At 37.2% G+C, this 14,594-nt stretch overlaps 1 protein-coding gene across 13 annotated transcripts in view; it reads left to right on the top strand.

Moving 5' to 3' along the window:
• The window catches only part of CASK (calcium/calmodulin dependent serine protein kinase), a 184,824-nt gene that overhangs the window by 103,295 nt on the left and 66,935 nt on the right, over positions 1-14,594 (top strand). For 12 of the 13 annotated variants that reach the window (XM_077781674.2, XM_077781677.2, XM_085560260.1 and 9 more), the window contains exons 6-8: positions 618-720; positions 10,628-10,803; positions 12,915-13,037. In XM_077781674.2, the coding sequence (XP_077637800.1) occupies positions 618-720; positions 10,628-10,803; positions 12,915-13,037 (402 nt within the window). Of the gene's footprint in view, positions 1-617; positions 721-5,604; positions 5,747-10,627; positions 10,804-12,914; positions 13,038-14,594 lie in introns of those variants that run through there. The other variant, XM_077781678.2, reaches the window with a different exon arrangement.

The raw sequence follows: 14,594 nt of genomic DNA, 5'->3' as shown, positions 1-14,594 counted from the left end.
ATTTCATTTTTACTCGTGACACCTCACTCTTATTTGTGGAAAATGAAGTGTATAGATGGCTATGGCTGGAATCCAGTTTAGACACCTCTAAACCTCACTGGATATGAGAATATCCCTCACTGGAATGTCCCAGGGTGTTGCTTTTCTTTCCTGCACTTGAGAAGTGCAGAGTGAATTCTGTGATTAAGGCTCAAAAGAGAGTTTTATGTTCTCTGTGGGAAGGATAAGACCCCACAAAACATATAATAAGCAGGATATTTCAGCTGGGGAATTGAAACAGTGTAAGGGTTAATAGGGTGAAAGACAAAAAGGAAACGTGATACCAGGTAAGAAATTATAGATGAGAGTTTTTTATCTCCATTTTATCATGATTTCACTTTGTTTTCCTTAGTAGTTCTGGTAGGTTCTGAAGGGATTTTGTTATGCCTGGGGCAGTAGATGGGAAGCCAATGTAGAAAGAGGAGTCCATGCCAGAAAAGGAGATAACTGAAATTAAGAAATTATTTTTAAAAAAACAAAATCTAACCTCTGCTTACAGATTTATGAAAGTAAGTTCTAAAATACAGATTGTTTTTCTCAAGCAATGTAATAATTCATCTGGATTTTTGTCTTTTCAGCCACACTGTGTACTGCTTGCCTCAAAAGAGAATTCAGCCCCAGTAAAGCTTGGTGGCTTTGGGGTAGCAATTCAGTTAGGAGAGTCTGGGCTAGTTGCTGGAGGTAAGAAATTTTCCTTCTAAGTTATTTAATACTGTGCATGTTGTACTGCAGAGTTCTGTTCTTCTGACACAGCCTGGCCTGCAAAACAAGAGCTCAAAAATAATCTTTCACTAAAGACTTAGTTAACATGGTAAATGCACACAGCCAAGCAAAACTGGCAGTGGAATGCAACCTGCATTCACACATTGAGCATTAAATCCCTTTAAATGTTACTTGACAGGAACTCATGCTGGTTGGGTCAAAATAAAACTGGAAAAACCCAAAGAATTTTCCACTTTAATACGAGCTTTGGCTTAATTCTGCCATGCTTGGTAAAGCAAAGAAAATAAAAATGCAGTCATTGAAGCACTTGAGTAAGGACTTAGTGCAGCATTGTCACTGCTCCCCTGTTTGATAAGCAATTCCTGTCGGAATCCTGTGCTATTTAATAGCAAAATCTTACTGGTTTTCACATGTGATTCTTTTCTGTGTTTTGAAATTTCATTGTAATTATTGCATAAGACATCAATATCTTGATACGTATATATATTTTTTGACTGTGTTTTGTTTTCTGTGGATTTTATTTCCTCTAGCTGCCTTCCATATTGTTCCAGACAATAGGGTTATGCTTTAATCAGCCTGCACAGATGAAGACCCAATCAATTTTCTGATGCTTTCATTGCCAGAGTAGGAGATCACAACAAAACATTTTGTTAGTTTTAATATTTTTTTCTTCAGAATTAGTGACTTTCTTCAGTACCATGCATCTTCAAAATCTCAGATTTCCTAATTTAATAACTTAATGTTCTGTGTCGATTTGAGTTTTGTACGTTTTTTAAAATAAAAAGCAAATAAAATATAAACATATCAACAGCTTCCCTTTCCTTACAGATATTGCTGATACCATGAAAATATCCAAGTATCTTGTTAAATAGGGGCATCTTTTCCAAGAAAATACCCATTCAGTTAATCTGTAATAAAAGTCATTGCTTTCTTTACTTTTCTTGTGTTACTCAAATTATCTATACCTTAGTCACGGCTTTTTTTTAGTGGTAGTTTCTACACTTTTGTTTATAATGATCTCATTTTTGTTATTTATGTTCTGCTGAGCAACTTTACCCGCTTCTTCTGTTTCAGCCACTCTTCTGGAGGTAGTCAGATGCAGTGTACTTTCAGACTACCAATTGTCTAGCAAGAAACATTCAAGTTCAACTTTGGAAAAAAAAAAAAAAATACTGCATTTTTCCCAAATTTTGCCATGGCCTTCCTTTTGTGTTACTGTTCCCAGTGCTGTGATCCCACTCACTGTTCCTGTGCTCAGCCTTCAGCAGTGATCAGTGCTGGGGATTCTCTTTGTAGATCTTACAGAAGATCTCAAACCTCATCACTGTGATACTTGTCAGTATCTTTTGTTATTCCATCTCAACTTCTGCCATATTGGTCTGGCTTCACACACTTTTTTCCCCCTTTTTCTCAACTGGCATCTCCAGTTTGCAGCCTTTTCATTGGCACTTGTTGCTTTCAGCTTCAAATTCCACTCATTTTCAGGGATACCCAATGTAATTCCACTTCATTGATATACTGTGGAAAGTCTCCTTAACAGATTCCTCTCTTCTCATCTTCCATTCCAGTCTTTTAACCCCAAACTGGGCTTTAAAGCTATGTTATCTGGCACTTCTTTTTCCTGCCAAAACCCTACCTGAAGGCAAATTACTAGAAGTTCCCTACACAGAACTGACAAGGTCTTACACATTCAGTTTTACAGTGTAACACATGTTATATGAAAGCTGGCTGTTTGAACTGGACTGTAAGTTTCTTATAAATCAGTGTTTATCTACACATTTGTTTAAAGGTGTTATTCCTATGGATAAGTTCTGTCATGATAGTAACAATAATTTACAGGCACTTCTTATTTCTCAATTGTTTCATAACAAAAAAGTAGAAACTCTCCAAATAGAGAAGTTGGAGCAGCATCATAACCAACTTGTTCACTTTCACATTGCTTTTCTAATTTTTAGTGGAAAACATTGATTCTCTTGACATAGTCAATTCTTTCCCTTTTAGCATGGCATCATTTCCCTTTTAGCATGGCAGTTTGGTGGTTAGTACATAAAAAAAGACATTCTCTATTAAATAAAATCTATCTATTATCAAGTTAATTTTACTGACCTGAAGTTCCCTGTGCTTTGTTTGTGCTGTTTTTCCTACTTCTGTACACCTGTGCCTTGCAATCCCAGATTCTGTGTAGCCCCAGAAGACAAACTAAAAGGGAATTTTCTTCCTCAGTGTGTTTGAAGCCAGCCTTCAAGCTTAGAGCTTTTACTTTGCTCAGGACTGTTACATTTTTTGACTTGACAAAGGCATCTTTATCAGAGTGTGCATAAATTGCTGAGGAAGGATTTTTGTAGTGAAGTTAAATTAAACCCCAGGTATTAAAATGTTCTGAAGTAGGTTCGAAGACAGACTTGTGAAGTTCAGAAGGATTGTAACTACAAGGTTCTTTCTTTTAAGCAGGTAAATGGCTGTTTTACAGAAGTGTAAGAGAGATCATGAGAACAAGCTGTGACATGATACTAGATGTCATTGATGAAAATGTGTATGGAGGAGATTTTAGGAGTGACTGTATTTTATCAGCTAACAACTCAGTTGACATTATTTTTAAGAAATTTCAATTATTAGTTATTATTTACTTAATGTAAGTAAAATAAAGTACCAAAAAAAAAATACATAGCTATAACTCATTTCTTCATAAGGCCAGAGGGGAAAGTGTAAGGAAATATTCTTTGTTCCACTCCATTTGGCTGTAAGCTGCAATAAGTGGCTAAGAATCATGTGTTATCATCTGAGCTAGAGGAAGTAGGTTTCATGAGCTACCAATCTCTGAAGGTCTCTTTTTGCTTCAGTTCTCATGATCAGAAGTGGAAAATTGTGCTACAGGTTTCACTTGAAGCCTTGAAATAGGAACTTTATAAAGGAACTCTGGCAGTATTCACAGGAGTTAGAGATCATCATCATTTATAAGTGAATTCCTTTAAGGCACAGAGCAGTTCCATAAGACAGTAACAGTCTGTGTTGCATTGTTATGATGCAGCTGGAGTAGTAGAACCTCTGGGAAGTCAGTGATTTAACAGACTAATCTCACATTATAATTTGTCTCCTTTCTTGAAGAGTTTTTCTTGCAGACCATAGTATGAATTGTCACCGTATTTTCTTAAATGTGACATCAGATTTATCTGGTGTCAAATATCTTAGGTGCTACATCCTGCGAGTTTTAGCTAATATATGGTATAAAAGTCTGAAGGAACAAAAAGCATTGAGTTCACAATTGATATTTCCTTCACTTAATCTACTTAATTTCTCCTGGTTTCAACTAGTGCAAAGACAACTGTATAGACCTAAGTATGATGAGGTTCTTTATCTGGGGAGAGTTAACTGCCTTTCACATTTTATCTTCAGCAGCAAAATGTCACAGATACCATAATGCTAATCCAGTCCAGTATTAATTTTCATATATTATTAGTTACATGCTCTAAGCTGCCTCAGAATCCTGTAGTATCCTAATGTAAATTATCATCTTATTAGAAGACATCTTATGTGTTCTTAGTAGCAGTACAGCACATAAATACTAAATGCTTTTAGTTCCATGTGAACTGTGTTTTCAGACTTAGTACAAAAACAGCAAAGGAAGGCATTGCCATAAATTTCCCTCTAATTAAGACTGTAATATGGGGGGAAGAGGGGCAGAATTTTTTAGAGTTCCTTACTTTTTGTTTTGTTCTCATCAATGTAAAAATGATCATAGAATGGTTGGGTTGAAAAGGGACCTTTAAAGCTCATCCAGTCCAATCCCCTGCTAGGAGCAGAACATCTTCCACTAGATGAGGTTGCTCAGAGCAACCTGATCTTGAATGTCTCCAGGGGTGGAGCATCTGTCCCCTCTCTGGGCAACATCTCCAGTGCATCCCCAAACTGAATCTTGGTGGTTTTATAAATGCCAGGTTAGAAAACATTTTTTGTTTGTTTTAATGTTGGAGGACATTTTTAGACTACACAGATGCTTTTTCCTTTTCATCATCAGTGTCTGATTGGTATTTCAAAGCTTTCATTTGTTTTCCAAAGAGAAGTAAAATTTTGTAAGCTGAGATCCTACACTACTATTCTTCTTTCTCTTACAGGGTAGTGTTTTCACTTCTTTTTTTTCCTGAAAAATAAAAAAATGTGAGTCTCTTCACAGCTTTGCCTTTAAGGGACTTCATTTTATTTAAAAGATACAGCTGTGGTTTACTGTCTCTCAGAAATTCCACTTCACATCTGGGCTGATTTGAGAGTGTTTATAGGAGGCTAATGTGTTGAGAAATCATTTAGGTTTACTTCCTCCATCATAGTTTTATGGCAGAAAAGGCCATTGAATTAATTATAATTTGTCTCGTTAACATGTGAGCTTTGCTTTGTTTGTTTTCTGGACACTCACATCCAGTGGTCCAGTTGTCTGCTGATGTATCTTTTAAACACATTTTCTTCAGACAATCTTCTGTACTGAAGCTAAATTGCCCCTTTTTCTGCCCCTTTTTTTACTTTTTTTTTTTTTTTTAATCTACTCATCTTCTCTGTAGACCTGCTTTAAACATCTCTATTGTCTGGAGTAATGTGGAAAGGAATTAATAGTAGAAAAGTACTGCCCTACCTGATCTGTTGTGTGTGATTCTTTGATTCCTTCCACATTATTCTGGACATCCCACTCTTTTAGAAACACCTTGATTTGTGATCATATTTCTTATTACACTATTGTGAGAGGTCAGATGGTGATGTTTATTAGTACCTCACATTTTTTTTTCCTAAAAATTATTTGTTCCAGTTGTTTCCTTATACATCGTTCAGATACTACTGCTGTTGAAAGACTCTCCTTCTGATATCTTGGTCATCAATCCCCTGCCTTAGGGATGACAAAATCTGATTGGGTCTCTGTATATACTCTTCTTCTTGTGGAAAGCATAGCCCTATTGTCTGGAATAATATGGAAAGAGTCATAAAAACTAAATTACCAAAGGTAAGTCAAAATTTATCTTTAGTGCTTGTAAATGATGTCAGATTGACAGCACCTGAAGACTGAAGCTCTCTGTTTATCCACAGGAAAAATCAGCAAAACTAGCAGCTTTATAAATTTACAGGCAGCCAACATGCCTTAAAAACTGGCTGGTAGGAAAGTTTACCTCTAGAAATAAGATATCCAGTGTAACCTGGATGTACCTGTCCAGGCACTGAGTGCTTCCTAACTCAGCAAACACTTTGATGTAGGCATTTACAGTGAAATGGATGGAGGCAGGTATCACTACATGCCACTGCTGAGTCTTTGTATAGTGATGATTTTCAGTTAATGCCACTCTAGAACAGAAAAGAAAAACCTAAGTGCACACAGACAGAAAACTGATTCCAATCTTCCATATGATTTCTTCTAATATATGGATACAACTAAAAATCCTCTCTGTGTGCATGCATGCAATCTGTATTAAGTTAAAATGTTGGTTTTTCGTGCACAGTCATTTGAATATATCCATGAGTGTGTTTATAATCTAAAGAATAAAAAGCCTGTGGAAGGCAGAAGTTATGTGTTTCAGAGAAAAGTGCCTTTGCTTATTGTTCTTTTTCAAACTGCCTCCAAAAAGGTGCAGACTTTCTCCCAGAATACCAAAGAAAATTCGAAAATTTATAAAAGATTTTATAACTGAGCTGTTGTGAAGAATTTTTAAATTTTACACTGGACATATTTAGAAGGCAGATTTTCTACTAAATAATTTTCAGCAGAAGTGATATTGGATCTAAAGAGCAGTGAATATTCATGATTTTAGATAACTTTGCTGTCTATTGATTGTGTTTGTAGTTTTGACATAGGAAAATTTTCCATCTGTGTTCATGTGTGCACTTTGTTCATTTTCCTGAGCTAAGTTCAGTTCAAAGGTGCAGCTCAATAGTCCTTGTTCAGGTCAGTTTTTAGAATAAATTCAAAATCATCATTTGCTCCTTTGATGAATCCAGTGGAGTGGTCACAAGGGTAACAGCTTGCTCAGAAGCTACTATAGCCTTTTTAAGATCCCAATACATATGTACACATATATATGCATTTTTTTATTCTGTTTGACTGGACAGTTCAATCTCAACCAGTCACATTTCTGCCTCTTCTGGGTTTGCTTTTTCATGGACATAAAATTGTGATTTTCACCACCATAAATATCCACCTCATCTAAAGTATTGGGATCTTGTAATCAGCATTAACAAAACCAAATCTGTCTCTGTTTCCACTAATTATTAATCTAGCAGTAGTAAATGACAGGATTTCATTAACCTAGCCTAGTTTTCTTTTTCACTTATTTTGTATTTATGGAGTTCTCATTTTAAATTTAAAAGTATTGGGGTTTAGTAGCACTTGATTTTTCAGTTTGCTTTTAAGTACCATCCATTTTTCATCTGGCAGCAGCCTGGTGGGGACTTAAACAGCTGTGTAGTGTTTCCTTTTACTAAACCACTCTATTCCTTCTGCTCCATAACAAGCAGTTCATCAGAGTGGATTTTTACTGTGTCCTGGGTTTGGACCAGGCCAACAAAGATCAAGTTCTTCTTCCTGTGATGGAAGAAACACCTCCTGACTTCCAGGGGACCAGAAAGAAGTTGTGTGATGATCAGAGTGGGACTGGTTTTTGACCATCACTTGTCTGTTTGTAAGAGCACTTGAGCACTAAGTGAAGGTGCAGCCTCACATTCTGATGTCACCAGATGAAGCAAAATAGGAGCTTTGAAGTATCAAATAGATTTGGATAGTGGGAAGCAAAGACAAAAATTAAACCACCTCCTCTCCTCACCTTCCCAGGTTCAGCTTCACCCCCCTACTCCTAATGCACTACCCAGCCCCAGGTGGTTCAGGGAGGATGGGAATGGCAGTTCCCAAAATACTCACTTGCTGGGCAGGTTTTTTTCCCTTTCTTGCACACACTTTCCCTGCAACACCACTGTCCTGACTGCTGGGCTGAGCTGTGCCCTGCAGTGATCCCATTGGAACTGTCTGTGTCTGGCATGGGGCAGCTCCAGCCCCTCCTGACAGAGACCACCCCTGCAGCCCCAGCGCCAGCACCTTGACACCTAAATTCCTGCACTTCATCATGCTATTGGATTGCTTTTATAGCATGTGTTGCTGCTAAATGCACTATTTACACCAGGAGAAAATGTAATTGTTTGCATAGACACAAGATGTTCTGTAGGTTACCCTTCACCGAAATGCACAGCAGACTTAAGTGCCTTGACCAAAAAAACCCAAAGCCAAAACCCAAAACCTTTAAGTGTTCTTACAGCACACAGTCTTTTTTGTATCATGTTCACCTCTGCAATTTCTTACTGAAACCACAGAAAGTTCCTGAGCTGAGAGGGGTGTACATAATTGTTGAAAATACACATTAACTCAACTTAGATATAATTTGAAAGGTTCATTATTTCATTAGCTACTTTATTCAAACAACTGTACCTTAATGCCTCTTTTAAGTAGCTTGTTACCCCATGTGATATTTTGTCTTCTGGTGATTTCTCCTGTTTGTCTTTGGAGTAATCCCTCTTTTCAACACTTGTCAGATTTTATAACAGCTATTATAAAGTATGATGCGAAGGTAGAATTTTCACAGAATATACTATTTTCCATTTGTATTGATGAAAAATATTTAAGTTTGCTTTAGTACCACAAAAGATTTTTTTTTTTTTTTCAACGAGCAAGAAAGGTTACACCTAGCCCAAAATTGCAAATAGGTTCCTTTGCACCCAAGTCTCAGGAAGTTCTCACTCAGAACAAATAAGACTTGGGTAAGCCAGTCTGCCCTGTGGTCTCTGATGATCTCCTGAGTTAGAGGTTTCCAGTCTATGGTAGGTACACCACGAACATCACGTGAGCAGTTTCAGGGATAGAAAAATGCTCTTTGAACAGGCAGGTGTTACTGCTTATGCACAGGCATAACCTGCTGCAGAGCTGGAAATGTTGATGCTTTTCCTGTCACCAATGATGGCATCCAAAGGGGGAAAAAAAGATGAAACTTTATATATATAAATCTTTAGTCAAATAAAAAAAGCAAAAAAAAAATCACAGCAAGTTATGCATACTGGATGAGTGTTTATGATTTCCCTTTTTTTTTTGTCTTCCCTGCCACCAGGCATCTAAAAGAGAGAGAGTCATTTAAGGAGATCATTCTGTACCTCATATATGTTATCTTGGAGATTTGGCTTTGAGGTTTCTCAGGCTGAAATTATGCCATACATCTACAAAGTGTGTACATCCCACAAGAAGAATGAGTCATCTTTCCCCATGTGCATCTCTCTCTGTCCAGACTAAATATCCTTCCTCCTCCCTCCCCTGTGATATGAAGGATGATGCTGGACTTGTTGCATCTTGGTGGTTTATTCTTTTTTAGCTCAGGAAGGAGCTTCCCCTTTGCTGTCAGGTCAGCCTGGGCTACAGGGACTTTTTAAGATGCAGCCTAGCCTAGTGATGAGGTAACATCCCTTTGTCACAGACAGATCCCTAGCATTTGTTTGGCAGGGGAATTCCCTGATAAACTGGGGTTGAAACGGTTTAATAGAAAGCCATGTGAAGAAGTTTGACAATGGTGGTGTTTTTTCTGAAGAGTATGGTTGAAAAGCTGCTGGCTTTCTGACAATATTTTAATCCTTTCAGTGCAAAAAAGGATTAATTAAAATAACATGTCAGATCATATTCCTGGATTAGGTGGGATAACCAAAGGATGGTCTTTACTGAGGAAGCCACGTCCAAATGGTCCCCCAGGTGTTTGTTCTGAGTGCTGTGACTTAGCTGACTCCCATGCAGAGGGTGAGCAGGACTGGTTAATCAAGCAGGAGTCTCTTTACAAAGACAAGACTGAGTTAAATATGTGCCCTGCAAACACCTTGGATCCTCTGGGCTGCATTTTAGGCTCTCCTAACCAGCAGGTGCTGCAGGCCTGCAATGGAGCCTCTGAAATCCACTGTAGTAAGCAGCAATAATTTATGAAGGAGGTATTAGTGGTGAAAGTTTGCACACTGATGTTCTTTTTCTTCTGTTGGTACTTGGTGGAACCAGGGTAGTCCAAAGACTACAATGTTTATAAGTGTCAGTGAGAACCTGAGCATTCCAAGCTTAATTTTTGCAATGGAAACAAAATTCTTTACAATGGGAAACGTTTATAAGGAGAGGTAAAATGTTCATTGCTTTTATTTGGCTTAATGTGTTATATAGAAATTGAATGAAGTTATTCTAATCAGTTTTATCTGCTCAAAAGATCAGTTGGTACTAAATAAATTCTATTTTCATAGGAAAACATTAATTACACTCAATGAAAGCACTTTGTGAAACAAATTAGCATTATCTTTTCATCTCCAGTAAGATAATGCCCTCTTCAAATAAATGAATAACACAGTTGCTGGCATTTTGCATTTTTGCTGGCAGTTTCAGTAGACCAGCCAAGGTATGGGCAGAGCATCAGACTAAACCCTGCTCTTGCCAAGTAGATGCAGTTTTTTCAAGTTATCAGTGTGGCTAGAGCTCTACAGTATCTTTGTATTTGCTCTCTAAATAATTCCTGTTTCAAAATGATGGGTTTACTTTTATATGGCAAGTTTGACTGAAGAGTCCCAGTGCTCTTAAAATCATGTTCCACATTCTGCCAGCTTGGGTAGACTATTCCTCAATTTATAAAAGTAAAAATTAAGGAAAAGGGAAAATGCTGATTTATCTCACTACATATATATAAAAATATAAACTTAAGGTAAAAAGAATTGTGTTAAAAGCTTTAAACCATGAACAAAATGTATTAAAACTGGTTTTGTTTAATGCAGTGATATTCTTAATTTCCATGTTTGACACACATCACTTTGACTCAATTTTCTTTTTATTTCCATTTAGGACGTGTAGGAACACCTCACTTTATGGCTCCAGAAGTGGTAAAAAGAGAACCATATGGGAAGCCTGTAGATGTTTGGGGTTGTGGTGTGATCCTGTTTATCCTGCTAAGTGGTTGTTTGCCTTTTTATGGAACCAAGGAAAGATTATTTGAAGGCATTATTAAAGGCAAATACAAGGTAAATGACAGCATACATGAATCCTTTTCCTGTGAGATGAGCTCTGTTGGTAACATTTCTGAAAGTTGATGTTTGTATTTATTCTGATATGAATTTAAAGCTTATGGATATCTGATGCACAGGAAGAGAGATGATTTTCTCCTCCCTGGTCTGTCTTGTGTTTTGTATCATTGTTAGGAATTAGAATATGGAAATATTTGCTCAGATGAAATAATAAATGGGTGTTACAACAGCCCCTGGCTGTACATTGAGCCCAGCAGGAAGACAAGAGGTTTAGCTGTGAATTAGAACATACTGTATCCTCAGATTTATTAGACATTTAATATTTTTGCTCAACTAATAGAGTTGTCATAAGCATTCATCATCATCATCATACTGCCTCAATTTAAAACAAAATGCATGTTATTTTACAAATGCAGGCTGGCATTTTTCTTCTTAGTACAGTGTGCAGTCAAGTGCAGCTGATGATTCACAGGAGCCACTCACAACCAAGGGCAGGTCAGTGCACACAAGAGAAGCTGTCACAGCATCAGCCCGCAGACCATTGTGGAGACAAATTTAAAGCTGCAACTTCACTGTTTCTGTGGGTTTGCCTAAGATCAGCTTTGCTGTGCTTTGGAACCAAGGTCATACATGAGCTGTGCATTAGCAAATTGCAAATGGAAACTCCCAAAGCTGTCTGATAGTCTGATTTATTATATCACCTTAACAGCCTGCTAAAATGTGACAGACAACAGTGTTACTGTACTTGGTCAGGAGCACATATTTCATTTCTTAAATTTTACAATCCTAGAAACAGCAGCGTTTCTTCATGGCACTAGTTTTGAGATTGCACAGACTGATACTTTATGGAAGATTTCACTTTAAGGAAGATTTCTTTATGGAATCTCTTAACAAGTTAACTTCTCTTTTTTAAAAAAAAAGTTACAACCAGTACATTGTGTCCCCTTAGTTCCTTTTCTGTTCCTGTTTCCACAGTAATTTGTCTGTTCAGTGAAAATCCTGTCAAATTTGCAATTCGCTTCATTTCATTAGAGCTGAAAAATAAATTAAGTCACAGCTATAAGTGTGCATTTCATAGCCAGATAACATTGCTGAGTGCCCCAATTCATTTAGTCTTTACCATTTTTTATAAAGACCAATTTTAAATAAAATGGATCTCTTTAAATAACCAGATTGTAACATTGAAAAGAGTCTGGTCATAATTTTGAATTTGCATTTAGTACTTTGTAAAATTAGCTTTCTATCATCTAAATAAAACATAGCTTCTTCATAATTTAAAAAAATACTAGAAATACCTTAAAGATATGATCCCTTATATCACATAAGGAATTTTCTTACTTTGGTATGGTTTTATCAGGTGTCCATCATTTTGACTGGTTGGGCACAAACCTGTGTATATCCACAAAATTCTAAATCATATTCTAAATCATCCTTCACATTGTATCTCCTAAAGATAAAGTTCTGCTCTGAAAGTGTTACAATTGCTGGTATTGCCTTGTCCTTTTATGCTTTCCTGTGGAAAGGAAGGAAAAGGACATTTTCCTTTTCCTGGTGGAGAAACTTGACCTGTTGTGAAGTTGAAAGGAATTTATTGGGAAAAACCATTGTCCATAGCACCTTCAGCACCAGAGAAGTTCACAACAGGCATTCTTTTACTCCCTTCTTACCCAGAATCACTGGCATGAAATTTTGGGTTGAAACAGATAAATTCTCTTGCCACATATTCATTGCAGGGATAGATTTAATTTAATGTGCATTTATCATATGCATCATTAAACAGAGCTTAATTATTTTTTGCTTTGTCTAGTGAATGGTCAGTTTTATCTGAGCAGAATGTAGAGCAGGTAGAAATTAAACTGTGATTATACATAATACTAAGGACGTGTCAGGGTTTATGTTTTCAATTTTTGTGCCATTTCCGTAGCAACTAGTGTTCCATTTTTACAAGTTATTAAAACCCTTAGAAATTTCCTTTTACGTTCATTACATGGAAATGTTTGCAAGCACCAACCACTGTTAAATCTCTGTAATTATTGCAGATAAACACTAGGTTCTTTTCTCCATTCTTATTACTACTAATTTAATTTTTCTTTCTTGCTCATAATCAGATGAATCCTAGGCAATGGAGCCATATTTCTGAAAGTGCCAAAGATCTGGTGCGCCGCATGCTTATGCTGGATCCAGCAGAGAGGATAACAGTGTATGAAGCACTGAATCACCCCTGGTTAAAGGTAGTATAAGCAGCTGTTTGCATGCTACTTTCCTATTTAAGGGAGAAAAACATGGATTTCTTTGTTTTTCTGAGCTTTTCAAAGTAGACATGAACTGTACAAAATGTGGGATAACGTGCTTTAAATGCTTTCTAGGATTAGAGCCTGAGATTTTGATAGTTGCCAGGCTTAAACTCTTGCTTAAGAGCAAATTCAGTTGGACATCTTCAGCAGCACCAGAGTGCAGGGAGTAGGGCTGCACAGCATAAAGCTTAAAGAAGGTGTTCATGTGTCTTTCTGTGGCACTCAAACTCTAGAGAAGTAATTTCTGATCTCCTTTTTGCTCAGTCATATCTAAATTTGTTCAGTCATATCTAAACCTCTTTCCTGTTACTCATGTAGCCAAGCACTCTACTGCTGTAGGTTATGCTACTGAACTGTGCTGCTTCCTTACATTAGATTCTTGAAAATGTCCCACCAAAAGGGAAGGAAGTAGGGGAGTGTTGCTCCAGGGCCACTGTGACTGCATAAAATTATATGACATCTGGTAATCAAACTATTTTTCAGTGATGGCAGAATTACAGCACACTTTAAGCCAGTGGAAGAGTAGTTGCTGCACACTGAAGGTTTACAACAAGAGCAGGAGAAAATACACCTGTAGCTCCTCAGCAGTCCATCACTAGTATGTGCTGAACATTGGGGTTGGGGAATGATGGGTTGTGCTGCAGAATTAAAAGGTGAAAAGTGCTGGTTCAGAACACTGTATTTGCTTTGGCAGAAGCCAATTAATTAACTATTTTCTTAGTTATCCTTTGCTTTTCTATTGTGGGTGTCCTGGGTAGAAGAAGTCATAAAATCATTAACTTAAACAGGGCACCTATTTTGAAAGGGAGCTGATAGGTGTCTGCTGCTGGATTCTCTTTATGCTCTACATGAGACAAAGAGAAACCCACAAAGAACCACAAAGAAAGAACCTAGGAAGAACAGGATCATATGCTCTTCTCTCTCCAAGTAAAAATGGTGTAACCACCTGTGAATGGAGTCACTCTTCTGTTTCTCTGCTCTCTTCCTGCCTCTGACTCTCGTATTCCAAGCTGGAGAATTGCCTAACTTATCAGAAGAGGTCAGGAGTGTGTTCACCTCTCAGAAATGGCAGTGGTTAAGAATCTAGACAGCTCTTCTGTGTGTTGGGAAACTTCAGGTTCAAACCATTATACTCAAAAAGAGCCAAAGTTGTGTCTGTTGGTCTGGGATATATGTAGTGTATCAAATATCAAAGGGTATGGAAATGAACACGAATGCAATACAAACACAGGTGACCTGGTTTTACCTGCTTGTAATTGGACTTTTTTACTTTGAGAGCATACCTACTTTGAGATGCTAAAGCTTGGTTGAGGGTCATTTTGGCAGAAAACCTGTAATTTTTTATTGTTTGAGCAACTGAGCTAATTAGGTTTATTAAAAGGACAATTCTCTAATGTGCATGTGCAAACTCTGTCTATGCAGCTTTGCACTTTTGGTGTCTGTGGTCTCTTTCTGGTCATGTTGTTATTTGTTGGAAGTCACATGGTTTAGTTT

This window comes from Lonchura striata, chromosome 1 (genome assembly GCF_050655825.1).
Source record: "Lonchura striata isolate lonStrDom1 chromosome 1, ASM5065582v1, whole genome shotgun sequence".
Taxonomy (NCBI): domain Eukaryota; kingdom Metazoa; phylum Chordata; class Aves; order Passeriformes; family Estrildidae; genus Lonchura; species Lonchura striata.
Note: the sequence above shows the minus strand (reverse complement) of the source record. Positions and strands in the feature narration are given on the sequence as shown.